At 45.8% G+C, this 17966-nt stretch overlaps 1 protein-coding gene across 4 annotated transcripts in view; it reads right to left on the bottom strand.

The window, feature by feature from the left end:
• Positions 1 to 17966, bottom strand: part of CAPZB (capping actin protein of muscle Z-line subunit beta) — a 148086-nt gene that overhangs the window by 84093 nt on the left and 46027 nt on the right. For 2 of the 4 annotated variants that reach the window (XM_077972131.1, XM_077972150.1), the window contains exons 2-3: positions 11163 to 11252; positions 1186 to 1275 (exon numbers count right to left, since the gene is read on the bottom strand). In XM_077972131.1, coding sequence (XP_077828257.1) covers positions 1186 to 1275; positions 11163 to 11171 — 99 coding nt within the window. In that variant the 5' untranslated portion in view covers positions 11172 to 11252. The remainder of the gene's footprint in view (positions 1 to 1185; positions 1276 to 11162; positions 11253 to 17966) is intronic. The other 2 variants (XM_028838792.2, XM_028838811.2) reach the window with 1 other exon arrangement.

Raw genomic sequence — 17966 nt, 5'->3', positions numbered from 1 at the left:
CCTGCCTTCTCTCCACTTACATCAGAAGCACGTGCAGTTGTCTCTCTGAGCAGCCAGTGACCTCAAGAAACCTCTTTCTTCCCATTTCCTGAATTACTATGAATGAGATACAACAGATTCCCAACTCCTTCCACAGGCTCCGCTCTGTGTCACACACTTGCCTCTCAGCTGGGAGTTTGCATCCCTATAAATATACAAATAGTGGCACTGCAGACCTTTCGGGCTGCTGTATAAAGTTTTCTCTGTGAATGACATGCGTGCCTCTCCTAGCAGTCATATATTTTTCCTAGTAAAACTGTTTTGAATGCATACAATGGAATTAAATAAATCACTACAGCATATGAACAAGTTCCCAACCCACTCTAAAAAGATACCTCACTAATGAGCCATGCTTGGCAAAGGATAATCACATCCAAGACCACATGGGACACAACAGGAAAAACAGAGGACCAGACTCAGGGACTCGCGTTCCAAACCCAGCACTGGAACTCACTGCCAAGTGATCAGGGTGATTCGGTTGGCCTCTTAAGACCTGATTTTATTCCTTTCCAATACTTCCTGTGGCTTTACAGATGTTTTTGAATATTTTGGGCACTCTCCAATAATATGGTGCTAGTGAATTTGAGGCAACATCTTGAGACCAATCATTCTGAGCATAAAAATCTATGAAAATGAATAGAATATTTAAAAACTAGATGTGACAGGCCCTTTAACAAGCCAACTTTTGCTTGTTATACCTTTTCAAACTAGAAATGAAGCCACGGAAGCATCTTACAGGTAGACGCTTGTACTGTGTTGGCTGGAGAAACTCATACAATAGCAGAGACTGATAGTGTCTGGCCTGCGTGCACTGCCAAATGCCTGCGGGATGGGTATAGCCTCTTCCCCGCCACGTCTAAATGCACGCTTCTAGACACTGAAGACAAGGCAGGTGGGGAGGGAGCAGACTGTCATTAACTTCAGAACTCCTAACTTGGGCTTCATCAACACAGATGGTTCTGAATGACAGACCACCATATGAAACCCATCTTCTCTCTGCCTGGAGGAATCTCATAGTCCAGTGGCATGGTCTGCCAGGGAGAGAAAAGGTTTCCTGTGTTGTGAATTCTGCATGGAAAAAGCTACACAAAAGCAACCCACTCTTAGCCGCAGTCTCAAATGGAACCATATGAAGGAGGCACGTACCAGGTCGATCAGGTCGCTGAGGTTTTTCTCGATTTGCTGGGGAGGCAGGCGCCTCATTAGGTCCAAGGCACAGTCCAGCTGCTGATCACTCTGTGGAGGGAGAAATACAAGTGCATCAGTCATTTTTGCCAGAAGGAATATCAAAACCTCCTTTTAAAAAGCATGCTTGTCCAAGGCATTCTAAAACCCAAAGAGCCGTGTAGTGGGCCCTCTGCCAGGTCTGTGTGCCGCTAGCCTGGAGGCGGGGACTGTGCAGGCTGTCTGCTCCCCTTTGACAGCAGTCTCTGTCTCAAGTGGGGGCATCCAAAAGACCCTGAAAGAAGTGGAAGCAGGCTGGAGACGTCAGAAAGCTCCCCCGCCGGCTCCCCTGCTCTGCTCAACGGGCCCTGGCGGCTGCAGATGTCGTGCCTCCCAGTTGGTTCCATGGTGAGCACACTCAAGTAGCGGATTACTTTTGCCCTTTGTTGTAACCTGGGTATAAACATCAGGTAACATCCCCAAGCCAGGTTCCTTGATGAGCTCCAAGTGAGGGGGAAAAGCCAGGCAAAGAACAAATGGCAAGATGCACACGGGTTAAAAGTGCTTCATTCATTCAATGGAAACTCAGAACACTAAGACCTGAACTACACTAGTCAAGAGCTCGCTCCACCCAGCAAAGTGGACTGCAAATGCAGTCAACTATGTCACTGCAGCAGCAGGGGACTGGAAAGACAACTATGACCCTCGTTTATCAAGTACTCTTTTAAAAAATGTTTTTAATTCTTTTAAAGACAGGGTCTTGCTGTGTCACCCAGACTGGAGTGCAGTGGCACGATCTTGGCTCCCTACAACCTCCACTTCCCAGGCTCAAGTGATCTTCCCACCTCAGCCTCCCAAGTAGCTGGGTCACAGGTACATGCCACCACACCTGGCTAATTTTTATATTTTTAGGGGGACAAACATGGGGTTTTGCCATGTTGCCCAGGCTGGTCTTGAACTCCTGGGCTCAAGCAATCGAACTGCCTTGGCCTCCCAAAGTGCCAGGATTACAAGCATGAACCACCGTGCCCAGCCCAAGCACCTTTTTAAAGCTATGCATCCTGTGCTTCACAATACTCTCCTCACAGTATATATGCTGCAAGTATTTACTAAGAGCCACCATGTGCCAGTCACCATAAACATATAAAAAAGAGATAAAGGGAGGGGGAAAGGAAGAGAACTGAGCAGAGGCGAGGCTGGTAAAGTGCAAAGTAAATTCAATGCACAGTGGGTTCTAACATGGAAGCCTAGACCTCAGGAGATGAGACAAGAAATAAAGTGAGAAAGGTGGGCCAGGTCCAATGGTGAAGACCTGTGTATGCAACTCTAAGAGGTACAGGTGACTCCAAGTAAGGCAGATGGAGTCTCCAACACTACCCAAGCAGAGAGGCACTATCTAATTTGTATCTGGAATCTGCTCTGCTCAGACCAATTTCAGGATTTTTGAAAGGCCTAAATCAACAAGCTACAGCCTCATAGAATATACAGAGTAATCCTCAAAATGCCACATTTGGCCTTAATGAAATACAACTTTTGAATATTACCATTTATAATCCAGGTCTCTTAACCACTAGTAGGCCATGGGACAAGGACCCACTTCATAGTCACCAAAGACATAACACATTATTAAGGAGAGTCAATTTCATTTTTTTAAAACAAGATATTGACATGGCATATACAGCCAGCTGTTTTAAAAAGAATGAAAGAAAAGAAAAAGCCTGTCCCTTGCTCAAAATGGCTATCAGTGACAACACACAACGAACTGGCTCTCCTGCAAAGAGTAAAGAAAAACACCACCCCAGAAACTCTACCACTTGTTTTGCTTAATGCCAGCAACATGAATTCCCCACTTGTGCCACGCACTTCTATGCCAACATGTCAGCCAAGGCCACAGTGACGGGTTTGGCCCACTGGCATGAGAGGAAATTTTAACACCATGTCTAGGGCAGAACACACAGATAAGCTGATTTGACTCTAGAGGGACATATTCAATTCCCAGTACTGCCATTCATTAACTTATGGCCTTGGGCAGGTTTCTTAATCTCTAGAAGGCTCTATTTATTTTTCCATAAAATGGGAACACAGTATCTTTCTTAGAGACTTACAATAATTTAGTAATGCATGTGAGATGTTTAATACACAGTAGTATGTGTTTAATGATTAGGGATATTACATGCATACAAATATATATACAGCTTTTAAATATTTTAAAATTTTAAATGATTCCCCTGCCCAACCTCCCTGCCCCTCAACCCAGCCCTGGATCTCTCTCTCTTGCTCCCCTTATACTAGAGCTAATGTTCAAACTCAATAAGTAGCTAAGTATTCTCTTGGCTGAGCAAGAATAGAAAACCCTAAATGATTCAAGTCAAACTCGTTAAAAGGTATAAACTAGTATTTCTCAACTAGGGATGATTTTGCACACGTGCACACACATACACACACACCTCCAACCAACCCTGCCAGGAGACATTTGGCAATGTATGGAAACATTTTTGTCACAACTGGGAGAGAAGAAACTACTGACATCTAATGGGTAGGGGCCAGGGATGCTTCTAAATGTCCCCAGACGTGATATACAGCCTCCCCACAACAAAGAATCACCTGGCCCAAATGTTAATAGAGTTAAGGCTGAGAAGCCCTGGGCTAAAAATAATTGCTTCAGGGGCTGCAGATTCCCAGAATCTGATAGACGATAAAGTCCCTCTCAAGAACAGTGCACATGCAGGGAAACATTTTATATTCAATTCTAATTTAAAGACCACACAAAACCCCTAAAAATTTCTGGTCTTCAGAAAGTATCTCAACTAGATATTAGCAATCCTCCTTATAAAAGAAAAGCAAATTAAGATATAAGGAAGCCTGTCTAATTTGAAACTGTGATCCAGGCAGAATATAGAAGGGATTAACCAGAAACTGAGCAGTGTTATCCAGGAAAAGACCTAAGTTGACCAGAGAAGCTCAAGGTGAAAGACGCTGTTTTAATCCTTCTTCAGAGCCTGTTCACAACCCCAGTTCCCATATGCTGATCACATCCCCACCCCGCAAGGGGGCTAGACAGTCCTCTGTCGGCCTGTATCTAGTTGACAGCACTAGAATACCACTATGAAACGATCTGACTGGTATTTTGCATTAATCCCAATTAATCTTAATTGGAAATGTTTCACTACAAATTTCTAGGGCTAAGGATGTTTAACTGTCATTCAATGAGGAAATGACTAAATGCTTCCCATAAGTGAAGCAACATGGGAAAGCTTAATGACAGCTTGTAAGACGTTAAAATTAGAGTTAACTGGAGCCATTTGCTTGGGAGTCATCCCAAACCCTAAAGGGTCCAAACAGGAAACGGCACCGGAGAATGAAGCAGATGTGGATGACCTTCAGCTACAAGCCACGACATAAGTGACCCCGGAAATGGAACGATGGGGACGGAGGGAGGGGGCTAGTCCCAGGGGCCTCCCTGGGATGCTGCCACTTTTATATAAAGCTCAAAAACAAGCAATAGTGAACTTTTTTTTTTTTTTTTTTAAAGATAGGCTCTCACTCTGTCACCCAGGCTGGAGTGTAGTGGCACAAGCTCAGCTCACTGCAACCTCTATCTCCTGGGCTCAAGTTATCCTCCCACCTCAGCCTCCCAAGTAGCTGGGATTACAGGCACACACCCCCATGCCTGGTTAATTTTTGTTTTTCTTGAGACAGGGTCTCACTTTGTTACCTAGGCTGGCATGTAGTGGCACAATGTCGGCTCACTGTAGCCTCGACTTCCCAGGCTCAAGCCATCCTCCCACCTCAGCCGTCCAAGTAGCTGGAAGGCCACCATGCCCAGTTAATTTTTTGTAGTTTGGTAGAGATGGGGTTTTGTCATGCTGCCCAGGATGGTCTCAAACTCTTAACCTCAAGCGATCTGCCCACCTCGGCCTCCCAAAGTGCTGGATTACAGGCATGAGCCACCATACCCAGCCAATTTTTCTATTTTTTGTAGAGACAGGGTTTTGCCATGTTGCCCAGGCCGGTCTGAAAGTCCTGAGCTCGGGCGATCCACCTGCCTCGGCCTCCCAAAGTGCTGGGATTACAGGTGTGAGCCACTGCACCTGGCCATGAACACTCTTATTATTTAGACATGTGTTTTAGACTAATATAACAAGGCTTTTTTTGTCTTTAAGCCAAGACAAGGGAATGATAAATACAACATTTAAGAAGAGTAGAAGAGCAGTTCCAGGGAAGCCACGAGCGGAAGATGAAAGCTAGGTCTCATATGGAATGGCAGGTTCAAGGGTATTCATCATAATTGTGATGCTTAAGTTATGATTATCAGATATCTAAACTTTTTTTAAAGGTAATAGAAAAAAATACAAAGTACGCAGGGAGTGGTGATGCGCTCCTGTAGTTCCAGCTACTTGGGAGGCTGAGGCAGGAGGATCGTTCAAGCCCAGGAGTTCTGGGTTGCAGTGCACTATGCCCGTCAGGTGTTCGCACTAAGTTTGGCATCAATACGGTGACTTCCTGGAAGCAGGGAACCACCAGGTTGCCTAAGGAGGAGTGAACCAGCCCAGGACAGAAACGGAACAGGTCAAAAAAATACAAGAAAGAACAAGTAAAGAGAGGGCTTAGGACTCAAGAGTCCAGGGTCCAAGGTTATGCCCTGTCATTAGACGTCTGTGTTCCTTGGACTGCTCACTTAATCTCGTGGCCTGGGATTTGGCCCAGATGAACTCTAAGACTCCTTCTAGATGGACTGCCCTCTATCCTACTGCGAAAGCAGACACACCCAACCGCCACACCCTTCAAAACAAGACCATTATCCTGGATTTGGCCGCTTGCAGGCCAGCAACTGGGCTACAATTCAACAACTGTGCACTGAGTGCCAACCCTGGGCCAGGCCCTGAATCTGGCCCAACAAATGAGACCCAGTCCCAAGCCTCAAGGAACCAATTGTCCATAAAACAGCAAGTAACCACAAGGCCAAGTGGTGTGTCCAATAATGAGACAGAGAAGGTACAAAGAGACAAGGCACAGTTCACCATACACTGATTTGTACTTCTTTGTGTCAATTATTTTCCTAGGACTTCCCTCCCTCACATGGCTACAAAATAAACAGAAGGCCAGTCAGGGGAAGTCACCCGGTGGCTAAGAGCTCCTTAGGCTCCACAGGCCGGCTCCTTCAAAACTCTGACTGGTCCAGGCACCTCCTTTATAAAGTGAGCTTCACCAGTTCCACCTCCCCGTGGTGTGCTCCAGGTGGAAAGGTAAATAGTAAAAGAAGGACCGTTCCTCCTCACCCTCTGGAATTCTCTGCCCATTCAATTAGTCATCTGATCATTTATGTGAGTGTTTCCTAGGTAACAAGCACTGTTTTCGATGCTGAGTGGTCAACATAAAAGTCTCTGCTCTTCATGGAGCTTATGGTGCAGTCAAAATCAGTATGGAAAAAAAAATCAAGGAAGAGTCCTTGTTAGGCTGTCAAATAATAAGGAGGGGACAGTTACCCCACTTTAAGCTGGCAAGGCTCCAAGGGGTAGGTTTAGGGATTTTTTTGTGTTATTTTTTTCTTTTGGTATACAAACTGAGATAGGAAATATTTCACTTTGTTTTCATATGATTTAAAGAAAAAGCATAAAATTGCTTAAATCATCCTGCAATAAATAAAACAACCATTAATATGGACTAAAACAATTTCTCAGAATAAGAAATCAGTCCAATAAAACCCTACCATCTACATATCTGCTACAGTGTTCAGACATCTGAGAGTATTGTGAAATCATCTGCATACAGGAAAACTTGGCCTACTAAGCAAACTCCAGGGCAAAGTCTGATTTGGAAACCATCATCAAGTGAGATGTAACCAGTCCCTACACTCCAAGTTTGGTAGAGTAAACACACCATCCACAACAATGTCAATGTCAGAGTAGAGGTTCCCACTAAGTAGGGCAGGGAGCCCCCGAAGATGTCTCAGAATGGGGCCACAGGAGTGGTTTAGTCCTGGATGAGCAGCTGTGCCTTTCCAGGCAGCAGGTGCAGCAGGGTAAGGAGAGGTGAGCCAGGTGCGTGGAGGAGGTGGGGAACCATGGGGGGTGGCCTGGGAAGGTGGACTGGGGCCTTGTCACAAGGGCCAGATCACACCCAAACTACTCAGGGGGCAGCTAAGCTGGCCCTAGGAGCTAGGCTCAGAACCTCACTTCTCCCTCAGTTTTTTGCTCCTGTCCAGTTTATAGGTAAGGCATCTGTGCTACATTCTTTAAAATCTACTTTTCTGTGAGGGTTCTGGAGCCCCTAGAGATTTTTCCACAGGGAATGACAACTGTTGTTGTGACTTAGAAGGTGAAGCAGATTATATTTTCTAAAAATGACCATAACAAGCAGTCCCAGACCACATGCTCCTCCTGCATCGTGACTGTGACACTCCTCCCACATGGGGGGAGCGAGGTCTGTGACCCCTCCGCCCTAGAACCAGAGGAGCTTTTGTAACTTTTTATCACCAGAGCCCAGCACAAATGATGCCCTATGACTTGTGAGCCCACAAGAGACAATGCAGCTTCTCTCTGCCTGCTGAACACACAGGCCTGGAGTCCACTCAACTGCCCTGAGGCCACCTCGTGCAGAAGAGTCCCTGAGACTCCATGGACAGAGGGAGGCCCACGGAGCCCCCAGGTGCTCAAGGCTCCCACTGTTCCAGCTTCAGCTATCTGACTGCAATAGCAGGAGACCCCAAGCCAGAACCACCCAGCCAAGGCCCTCCTGAATTCCTGACCCACAGAAACCATCAGAGACAATGAAATGAATTATTATTTTAAGTCACTAGGTTTTGGGGTGATTTTGTCAGACGGCAACAGTAACTGACACAGAAGAATTTGTCTGGTGACCTTGGGGAGACCGCCTGACCAGAGACGAAACTGGGGGCAGAAGAGCTAGCAGAGGAGCCTCTACAGCAGCCAGGTCTCTGGCTGGATGGCCGGAGAGGAGGAGAGCCAAAGACTTTTTTTTTTTTTTTTTTTTTTTTTGAGACGGAGTCTCGCTGTGTCTCCCAGGCTGGAGTGCAGTGGCGTGATCTCGGCTCACTGCAAGCTCTGCCTCCCGGGTTCACGCCATTCTCCCGCCTCAGCCTCCCAAGTAGCTGAGACTACAGGCGCCCGCCACCACGCCCGGCTAGTTTTTTGTATTTTTAGTAGAGACGGGGTTTCACCATGTTAGCCAGGATAGTCTCGATCTCCTGACCTCGTGATCCACCCGCCTCGGCCTCCCAAAGTGCTGGGATTACAGGCTTGAGCCACCGCGCCCGGCCGAGAGCCAAAGACTTTAAGGTCAGAACAGATAGGACGAGGTCAGTTACTGGAAATGGGAGGAAGCCCAGGGAGCCTGAGATGACTATGTTTCCTAGCTGGGGCCAGCTGCTAGAGGATGGTGACACAGCCTCACCGGAGTGTGTGTGGTTTGTGTGTGCTTTTAAAACCCACTGTTTTTAATTTCAAAGACAGGCACAGGCAGTAACTCAAACTGCTAATGCTTGCAAGCAGAGGTCCTGCTTGGCCTGCTGTAGTGGCTGGTTAAGGCAGATTTGTGCTTAACAGCATCTGTCTGTACATAAACAATCAACCAAAGCTTCAAGACCTTCGGAGTTTGTTCTTAAGTTCGTCAAGACCTTCACTCGTTTACATTCCCAAGAGGCTTAGCAAATAACTTCATAGACAGCACAAAGGTAAACTCTGCTGGCGCCCAGAATGACTTACCACAAATTTATGGAGTCTCACTTAACCATGGTTTGTCTTGTATAATCTGTGACCCAATAAGCAATTTTGTTTAAACATCGAATCTGTTTTCTGCCATGTGGCCCGGGAACAGTTTGTGCTGGGGGCAATTTGGGGAAGGAATCCTGGGCCAGCCCAGCCGACCACTCATCTTTAGGTCACTCTGGAAAACCGCACATTTTAGATTAATAAAAAGAAAAGTGCTTCCTCCACTGCCTGAGTGTCCTCTGGGATGTAATGATAGCTATGCAGGAGGGAGATGCCTCAAACACAAACACACACATACCCCTTGGATGACTTTCTGTTCCCATGGGAAAATCCAATACCCAAGCTATCAAGGGAATCACAACCACGGTGGAAGTCCACTTGGTAGACCAAGCCTCCTTCAACCTTTTGGGGTCTGCTGTCTACCATCATAGCTGAGTCAATGTCATCTTTTTAAATTGAGGTTTTTTTGTTTTTGTTTTCTAAAAAAAATGCAACATAAAATTAACCATTCTAGTCCTACTCTGACCATACAGACAAATATAAAACCCTGGGAGACGGCAGGGCAACATGAAGGAGGAGCCTGGCTCCTTGGACAACCCACCTTGGACATCCAAGGTCAGAATGGGTGACCTGTTGTTATATGAGAAATAAACTCCTATCTCATTTGAGGAATAAAATTTAACCACTTTAGGGCTGGACACAGTGGCTCATGCCTGTAATCCCAGCAGGGAGGTGGAGGCGGCTGGATCACTTGAGGTGAGCATAGCCAACATGGTGAAACCCCATCTCTACTAAAAATACAAAAATTAGCCGGGCATGGTGGCAGACGCCTGTAATCTCAGCTATGCGGGAGGCTCAGGCAGGAGAATCACTTGAAACCAGAAGGTGAAGGGTGCAGTGAGCTGAGATCATGCCACTGCACTCCAGCCTGGATGACAGAGTGAGACTATCCCTGCCCCCCGCCCACCCCCCTCAAAAAAAAGAAAAATTAGCCATTTTAAAGTGAACAATTCAGTGGCTCTGTTGTTAAGGTCATTTGGATTACCATGAAAACATAACTGCTTTATGTGTCTCTCTCTTTTTTTTCTTATAAACAAGTCTCTCTTTAAAAAAAAACTGTTGGGATCACAGAAATTAGATCTGGACTGACATCTCAATTTCATGTGAGTCCTGCTCCTTCATTTTACAACGCATAATGAGGTCCAGCGCCAAGTTTTGCCAGGTTGCACAGACAGAGGCAAAATCCGCACCTAAACCCGGATCTTCTTCATGTTTCGAGGCCTGGTTCTGCCCCGAGCCCTTCTCCCCTGTGAGTCTTTCATCCAGGGACTGTGTAAGTGACTGGCAGACACAGTCGAACAGTGAGATGTGATTCTCGCCCTCAAGGAGCTGTGACCTAAGATAGAGGACAGCCAGAGAAAAACAGCAGGAAAGAATTACACCATCCTCCTACATTTAACGCCCAGCATCCCAGCTACCCCATTATTTTCAAGGACTGGTCCTCCCAGTGACTTGTTCAGGTCATCAAGGTATCAACTTTTAAAAAAATTCTAGAAGACAGCAATCGCTCTAAAATGTATTACCTGCTCTACATTTTTACATAATGCAAATGATCACAGGACAATGCAATGAACACAGCGAAACCATTTCTCATTAGCCTAAGGACACTGTATGAGTAGCCATTCTTGGAACGCAGCCCTGTGTCTGCTTTTTACATTTATCTGCTGCTTCTGCCAGGCTGTCAGCTACACTTCCTCAACGAATATGTTGCTTCTAATCTGCTATGGGTTGAGAATCCAGAAAATTAGAAATCTGCTCTCATTTGAAACAAAAACAAACAAACAAAAAAGAAATTTTAAGAGAAGGAATAAATCAGGTTGAAAACTTGGGGTCCAGAATCACAGCCCACAAATAGTTTGTAAACACCTTGACACTATATGAAGATTACTTCTTCCTTTTCTTAAAGAAGTTCAAGACTCTAAAGGCACAGATAACGATATACTAACAATTCCTACTTTCCCATACAGCCTGCGTAAGCACGTCCCCACCTCATCCCTTGGAACCTCAGTCTTCTTTAAAACCTGGGCCTGACGGTACCGTCTACCTCACGGGCCACTGGGAACGAGGTACCACGTCTGGGCCATAAGGGCACTGCCCACAGAGCATCCTCCATAAAGGGTAGGAACTCTCCCAGAGAGTAAAGCACGTGGCTTATCTGCCAGGACTTACGCATAACATTCCTTAGGTGCTAGAGGGCCCTTTCCGCCTGGATTTTTCCCTCACTTGACACAGGTTTTCCATTCAGGCTGCCAGGAGTCTCTAGAAAGGTAGGCGGAGTGTTATGTCAGTTTCCAAGTCATTAAGCACCCACAAAGGACGGCAGGCTTGCACAGCACTCACTCCACACAACCGCCCCTGCCCTGAGTATGATGCAGCACATGGCTTCCCTGTAGCCACAAGGAGAGGAGGGGCAGTGACAGTGAGAGCTGAAGGAATTTCACATGTGTCCATGGAAGATCACCTTCCCCTTGTTTTCCCACACTCTAGTAACTCCCTCATGCAGTTTGCTTTCTGAAGCCCTCTGCTCCATTTCCCCAGCCCAGGACAGCATCAAGAAATATTTCCACCATCTCAACTCTTTGAAACTTCTCCCTTTTTACTGGTGCTCCCAACCCCATCTGAGGCCATCGAACCCAGACAACTGTGGCAGCACTAACTAGTAGAGTCCCCAACTACCCTGACACCCTCCCCAGCAATGAAAATTTCCACGTGCCTCTCCCTGGCATATTTATTCCAGAGGAAAACTTAGCAACCTACACACAGGCTCTGTGTCAAACTCTACAACAGCCATCAGTTGATTTTTCCCTTACACATCCCTCCAGGAAGTGAAATATCCGAAATGAGTCACACTCAGGAATCGGAGCTATACTTCTGCTGTAGCTTTTTGGATAACCAATTCACTGTTTACACTCCGAAACCTCTAATTGCTGAATACAGAACAGTTCCTTTGCAGAGATCAAAGTTTACCTGGTGAACCTGGCGAAATGACAAAATTTCTTAAAAAGGAGGTAGCCATCTAGAGTGCCAGAGGAGGGTGGCTGTACAAGCACATTTTAATTGGCAAAGCACAGTCACTGCCCAGCAAGGAGAGTATGCAGGGGTTTATTCTGCTGTTCTTCTATTTCCCCTTTAAGGCACATGTCTCTTACCCCTGCACCCTCCAACTCCAGTCACTTCCAACACACAGCTGGCAGCCGCCCACCCACACCCGCACCTCGGGGAGCTTGCTGATCCCTGAGCCGAGTACTGAAGCTCCCAAGCAGCTCCACCTAAAGGCAATCACTGCCTGCTTTTTACAACATATACAAAGCAAATGGGCCAACCTGATGCACAGACAAACCCTGGGTCACATGATGACCGACAAACTCATTGCTCAGGGTGGCTCTCTGCCACGTTTCTCAGGCACTGTGCTTGGCTCTGCTGGTCAACTGAGTGAGCTGGAGCATTTTCTCTTGGGTGTGCCTACCCCTTCACCTGTCCAACTTTAAAACACAGATTCACAGGGATGTGACACTAAAGGGGACCCTAAAAACCATCTAAACTGGGGAAAATTGAGGCCTGGACTGACCCGTAACAAACGAGACATCACATAGTAGCAAAGAAGCCATGACCAGAAAACACATGTCTTTAGTACACACTTTAGTGCTTCTGCTTATACAGGTTGAGCAGCCCTAACCGAAAAATCCAAATCCAAAACTTTTTGAGCACAAACATGAGGCTCCAATGAGCATCTCAGACTTTTGGATTAGGGATGGTCGACCAGTAAGTTCTGCAAATATTCCAAAATCTGAAAAGAATCCCAAGAAGTCCCAAATCCAAAATGCTTCTGGTCCCAAGCATTTCGGATAAGAAACCTGTAGCTTAATCATCAGTCAAAATTTAAGAATACAGCTGATTTTATCCAAGAAAATACTACTTCGGGCCGGGAGCAGTGGCTTACACCTGTAATCCTAGCACTTTGGGAGGCAGAGGTGGACGGATCGCTTGACCCCAGGAGTTCAAGACCAGCCTGGGAAACATAGCGAGACCCCGTCTCTACAAAAAACTTTTAAAATTAGCCAGGTGTGGTGGGGCATGCCTGTAGTCCCAGCTACTCGGGAGGCCAGGGCGGAAAGATCACCTGAGGTTGAGGCTGCCCAGTCTGCGTAACAGAATGAGATCCTGTCTCAAAAAAAAAAAAAAGTAAAACACTCTTTTACTCTTTTGAATAAAATTCTACATTATTACCATTAACAATGGCAGTATTAAGAATATTTCTGTATTGTCCAGACCGGGTGCAGTGCCTCACACTTGTAATCCCAGCACTCTGGGAGGTCGAGGTAGGCAGACCATTGAGGCCAGGAGTTCGAGACTAGAATGGAGAGCATGGCAAAACCCTATCTCCATCAAAAACACAAAAATTAGCCAGGCGTGGTGGTGTGTGCCTGTAGTCCTAGCTACCCAGGAAGCTGAGGTATGAGAATCACTTGAACCTGGGCGGCGGAGTTTGCAGTGAGCTGAGATAGCACCACCGCACTCCAGCCTGAGTGACAAGGTGAGACCCTGTGTCAAAAAAAAATTTGAAAAAAAGAATTCTTATATATTGTCCAGATAATGCTATTTTGATTTTTAAGGGAATTGATCTTTATTAAGAATACTAGGTATCCAAAAGGCAAACCAATTTCAAAAGCAAAAGGGAAGGAAATTAACAACTGCTAAGGGTGGCCTGGCATGGGCCAGGCGCTGCACCCTGTGGGTTTCAGGAGAGCCTCGCAACAGCTGCAGGAGGTGGCTCTTACCCCAGCTTCACAGATAAGTAAAGTGAGGCCCTGAAGAGCGAAGTGACTTGCCCCAGAGCACTGAATGACACAGAAGGTCATAACACAGGTCCCCTCCCATGCCCAAACATTCTCCACAGAATGTCAAACAATCCCAATGAAATAAAATTAATCTCTAATGACTTGTAGGGAACAACTTGCAAGCTCACAAAATCAGATAGGGACAAAGAGTCTCTTCTCCTGGGATGAACAAATTATGGACAATGCCATCTACTACCAAATTCTGAAATCTGTCACTGTGGATTACAGACTGTATTCTCACAAACACTATCCCTGGCAGGTGGATTTGTCAAAAACAAGAAAGCCTTTCCCAGATAATTTCTCTGGTTGATGGTTTCCTAGACTCCTTGAGAAGATCTGCAAGGCGCCATCACCTCGTGTCTCATCATTAATGTTTCACAGATGTCTACAGCTGCTGCCTCCACATGATCCTGGCTGGTTTCAAGTAACAAGCGACTAATCCCTCCACTTTGTCAACTGGCAGTTAGACACATAATTATGGGCAATCCTGAGACGTCTTCAAGGGATGCCATACGTGTTGTCCATTTCCCCCTCGATGGCACAAGAAATTCAAGAAGCCTTTCACCAAAGTGGAAGCTGAGTAAAGCAGGGTGCTCCTGTCTTCCAAATAACAGTTAAAAGAAAAAACAATTCGGAAAAACATCGACCACGTGTTCACTGACGAGGGCTAACAAAAGTAAACTCCTTTTTTCATGACAGAAGCACCCAATTCGCATAAACCAAACAGATTTATAAGATGGCCTGGATGAAATCTATAATATTTGGACATAGGTTTACTCCAGCAAAACCCTGCACACGGCTTCCGGAGACATCGGGGAGAAGCTTCGGTTCAACCTGCAAACAGCACAAATGGGCACGTCTTGATGAGACAGCAGCAAGGTTTAAAGGATTTGGAGAAAATGAAGGCTCCATCAATCCAAGTATTTTATCTAGAAGGGGGTGGTGCTGTTTTTTTGACTTATGTCCAAAAGGAAGCTTGAGGAAAAGAACACAGTGCTTACTGATCCAACAAAGCACTTCCCTGGGTTCCTAGGCTCCAATTTCAGATGCCTGCGTGTGAATCAATACAAAAGACTATCCAATCTCCACTTGTCCCTGTCGGCCTGCCCTATCCAGCTCCAGGGTAACTCTCTATTACAGCACCATGCTCTACACTGACAACCACAGGCCCAGCACAGCAGAGCACAACAGAATCCTGCAACAACTGGCCCTCTGGCTCCCCTAAATAGATGGCCAAAGTTTTTCACATGTTTTAGTGACAGAAATGTACAATGCAACACTCTACCCACCCATGACACGTTTGCAAACTTAACCCAAGACCTGTCACAAAGTCGCCCTCTTCCAATCAATGTCAGGACCCACTGGGCACGGAGATGACTGAAATGTGACATCCTTTGGGCTTCGATTTTCAAGACCAAAGACAGAGGCCTTGCAGGTCTGCAGCTGGCAGAAAGGACCTTGGAAGTAAGACAGACAAGAGTTCAAAGCCCGTACTTGCCATTTCCTAGCAATGAAGGTCTGAATAATTCCTTCACTTCTCTGAGCCTCAATTCCTTCATCTGTTCAGCGGGAATAATGATAAAAACCTATCTTACAGGGTTATTTTGAGAACAATATCACAAAATATGTGTAAAGAAACTAGCATAGTTCCTAAAACAATAACTATTCTATTTAAAAAAAAAAAAAAAAAGCAGGTATTGGCTGGGCATGGTGGCTCACATCTATAATCCTAGCACTTTGGGAAGGTGAGGCAAGAGGACAGCTTGAGGCCAGTAGTTTGAGACCAACCTGGCCAACAGAGCAAGCCTTTTTTTTTTTAAGGGCTAAAAAAATACAAAACAGGTATTATCACCATCCTCTTATACAGAACTTAATTCCAGAAAGCATAAGATTATAATGTTTCTAGCCAGGCGCAGTGGCTCACGCTTAGAACCCCAGCACTGTGGGAGGCCGAAATGGGAGGATCACTTGAGCCAAAGAGTTCAAGACCAGCCTGGGCAACATGGTAAAACCCCGTCTCTACAAAAAATACAAAAATTAACTGGGCCTGCCTGTAGTCCCAGCTATTTGGGAGGCTGAGGTGGGAGGGCAGATTGAGCCTGGGAGGTCGTGGCTGCAGTGAGCCACGATCGTGCCACTGCACTCCAGCCTGGGGGACAAAATGCCCAAAAGGCAGGAGAGTGGGTAGCCACGGAACAAGGGGCCTGAAGATCAAGTCAGTCAAAAAGTTGTTTTTTTTTTTCTGTCTCAAAGGGGGGGAAAAAAACACTCATTATAAAATGGAATTAAACATATACACACACCCTCTCACTTATGTAAGTTAACATTATCTAAAGGCATGAGAGTGGGTAGCCATGGGGCCTGAAAATTGAATCAGTCAAGGCTGCTCCTTTTTGGTTCTTTTGGGGAAGCCAAAATGATCTTTACAAGTGGAAACATTATTCCTCCATCAACAGACAAGTTTCCTGAGAGCTGGTGAACATCCTGCCAACAAGACATATTTCGCAAGCTCAAAACCTTCTTTCTTTCCATCCCCAATCAAACGCTGAGTGTTATGTCTCAAGAAGAAAGCTGGCTGAGGAAGGAGCTTAACATCCTTCCATGAGCAAAAAGAATTAAAAGAAAGGGAAGCAACAAGCTCCAGGTCCAAAACAGCTTTTTGATAACTAGGAACTAAGCCCAGCCCTGGACAGTATTACTGACTCTCATCACCACCTAAAGCAGGCTCTGCCAAACACAGCACAACAACCAACTGCTACTAACAACTTTCATTAAGCAGGTACTCCGCGGCAGGCGCTGACTTAGGGCTTAAAACACAGTGATAAAAGTTAACACTGATTAAGCCATTCTTCTAAGTGCTTTATATGCCAATATCTCATTTAATCTTAACAATGAACCAAGGAGTTAAGTGCCAGTACTAGTCTCAGATGTGGAAACTGAGGTACAGAGACAGTGGTGAGCTTACACATTTAAATGGATGGCAGAGCTGGGATTCAAAGGCAGGTGCATCTGACCGCAGAACCTGTGTGCCTACTAGGTACTCCACAGAGCCCAGCAACTAGGCCACCTGTGCTAAGAACCACTGCCATCTCTTTGTTTTAAAGTCTCCAAAAGAAGAGGAGTGGGTTATTTAGCACCTGCTTTTGCACAGTTGAGCCACAAGTGAGGAAGGCAGCGCAGCACTCTGGTTAAGGATATACGTCTGAAAGCAAGATTGTCTGCATTCAAATCCTGACTCCACCGGGTCCCAGCTGTATGACCTTGGACAAGTCACAAAACTCTTCCGAGCCTCGAGTTTCCCCATCTATAAATGAGGGTAATAACACAGTAGCCACCCCTTATCCGCAGTTTTGTTTTTTGGCAGTTTCAGTTACCTGTGGTCAACCGTGGTCTGAAAATACTAAGTGGAAAATTCCACAAACAATTTGGAAGTTTTAAATTTCATGCCGTTCTGCGTGATGAAATCTCGCACCTTCCCACTCTGTCCTGCCTGGGATACCAATCAACTTTTTGTCCCGCGTATCCACACTGTACAAGCTATGCACCCGTTAGTCACTCAGGAGCCGGCTCGGTTCTCAGATCCACTGCCATGGTGTCACAGCGCTTGTGTTCAAGTTACCCTTATTTTGCTTCATAATAGCCCCAAAACACAACAGTAGTGATGCCAGCAATTCAGATATGCCGAAGTGAAGACAAAAGTGCTTCTTTAAGTGTAATTTCTCCAATAAAGGAAGGGAAAAACTGCATGCGGAGACTAAGATCTACGGTAAGAATGAATCTTCTATCTGTAAAACTTCGAAGGAAAAGAAATTTGTGCTAGTTTTGCTGTCGCACCTCAATGCAAAGCATATAGGGTTCAATACTATCTGTGGTTTCAGGCATCCAGTGGGGGTCTTGGAATGTATGCCCCATAGCTAAGGGGGGACAACTGCTATACATACGTTGCACTGTTATTTTAAGGATTATGTGGGGGTCATCCTCATCCAGCACCTGGCACATACCAGGGACACAGTCACTGCTGCATATGTTCTACATGTTAAGTCAACAGAAAAGAGGAAGAAACAAAAAAGTAAAAGGATATAATCTAACAATTTCACAACAAAGACCTCGCTGGCCTTCTGCCAACCTCTAGAAA

Source organism: Macaca mulatta, chromosome 1 (assembly GCF_049350105.2).
Source record: "Macaca mulatta isolate MMU2019108-1 chromosome 1, T2T-MMU8v2.0, whole genome shotgun sequence".
Taxonomy (NCBI): Eukaryota; Metazoa; Chordata; class Mammalia; order Primates; family Cercopithecidae; genus Macaca; species Macaca mulatta.
The sequence above is the reverse complement of the archived record's forward strand: the minus strand, read 5'-3'. Positions and strand labels throughout refer to the sequence as shown.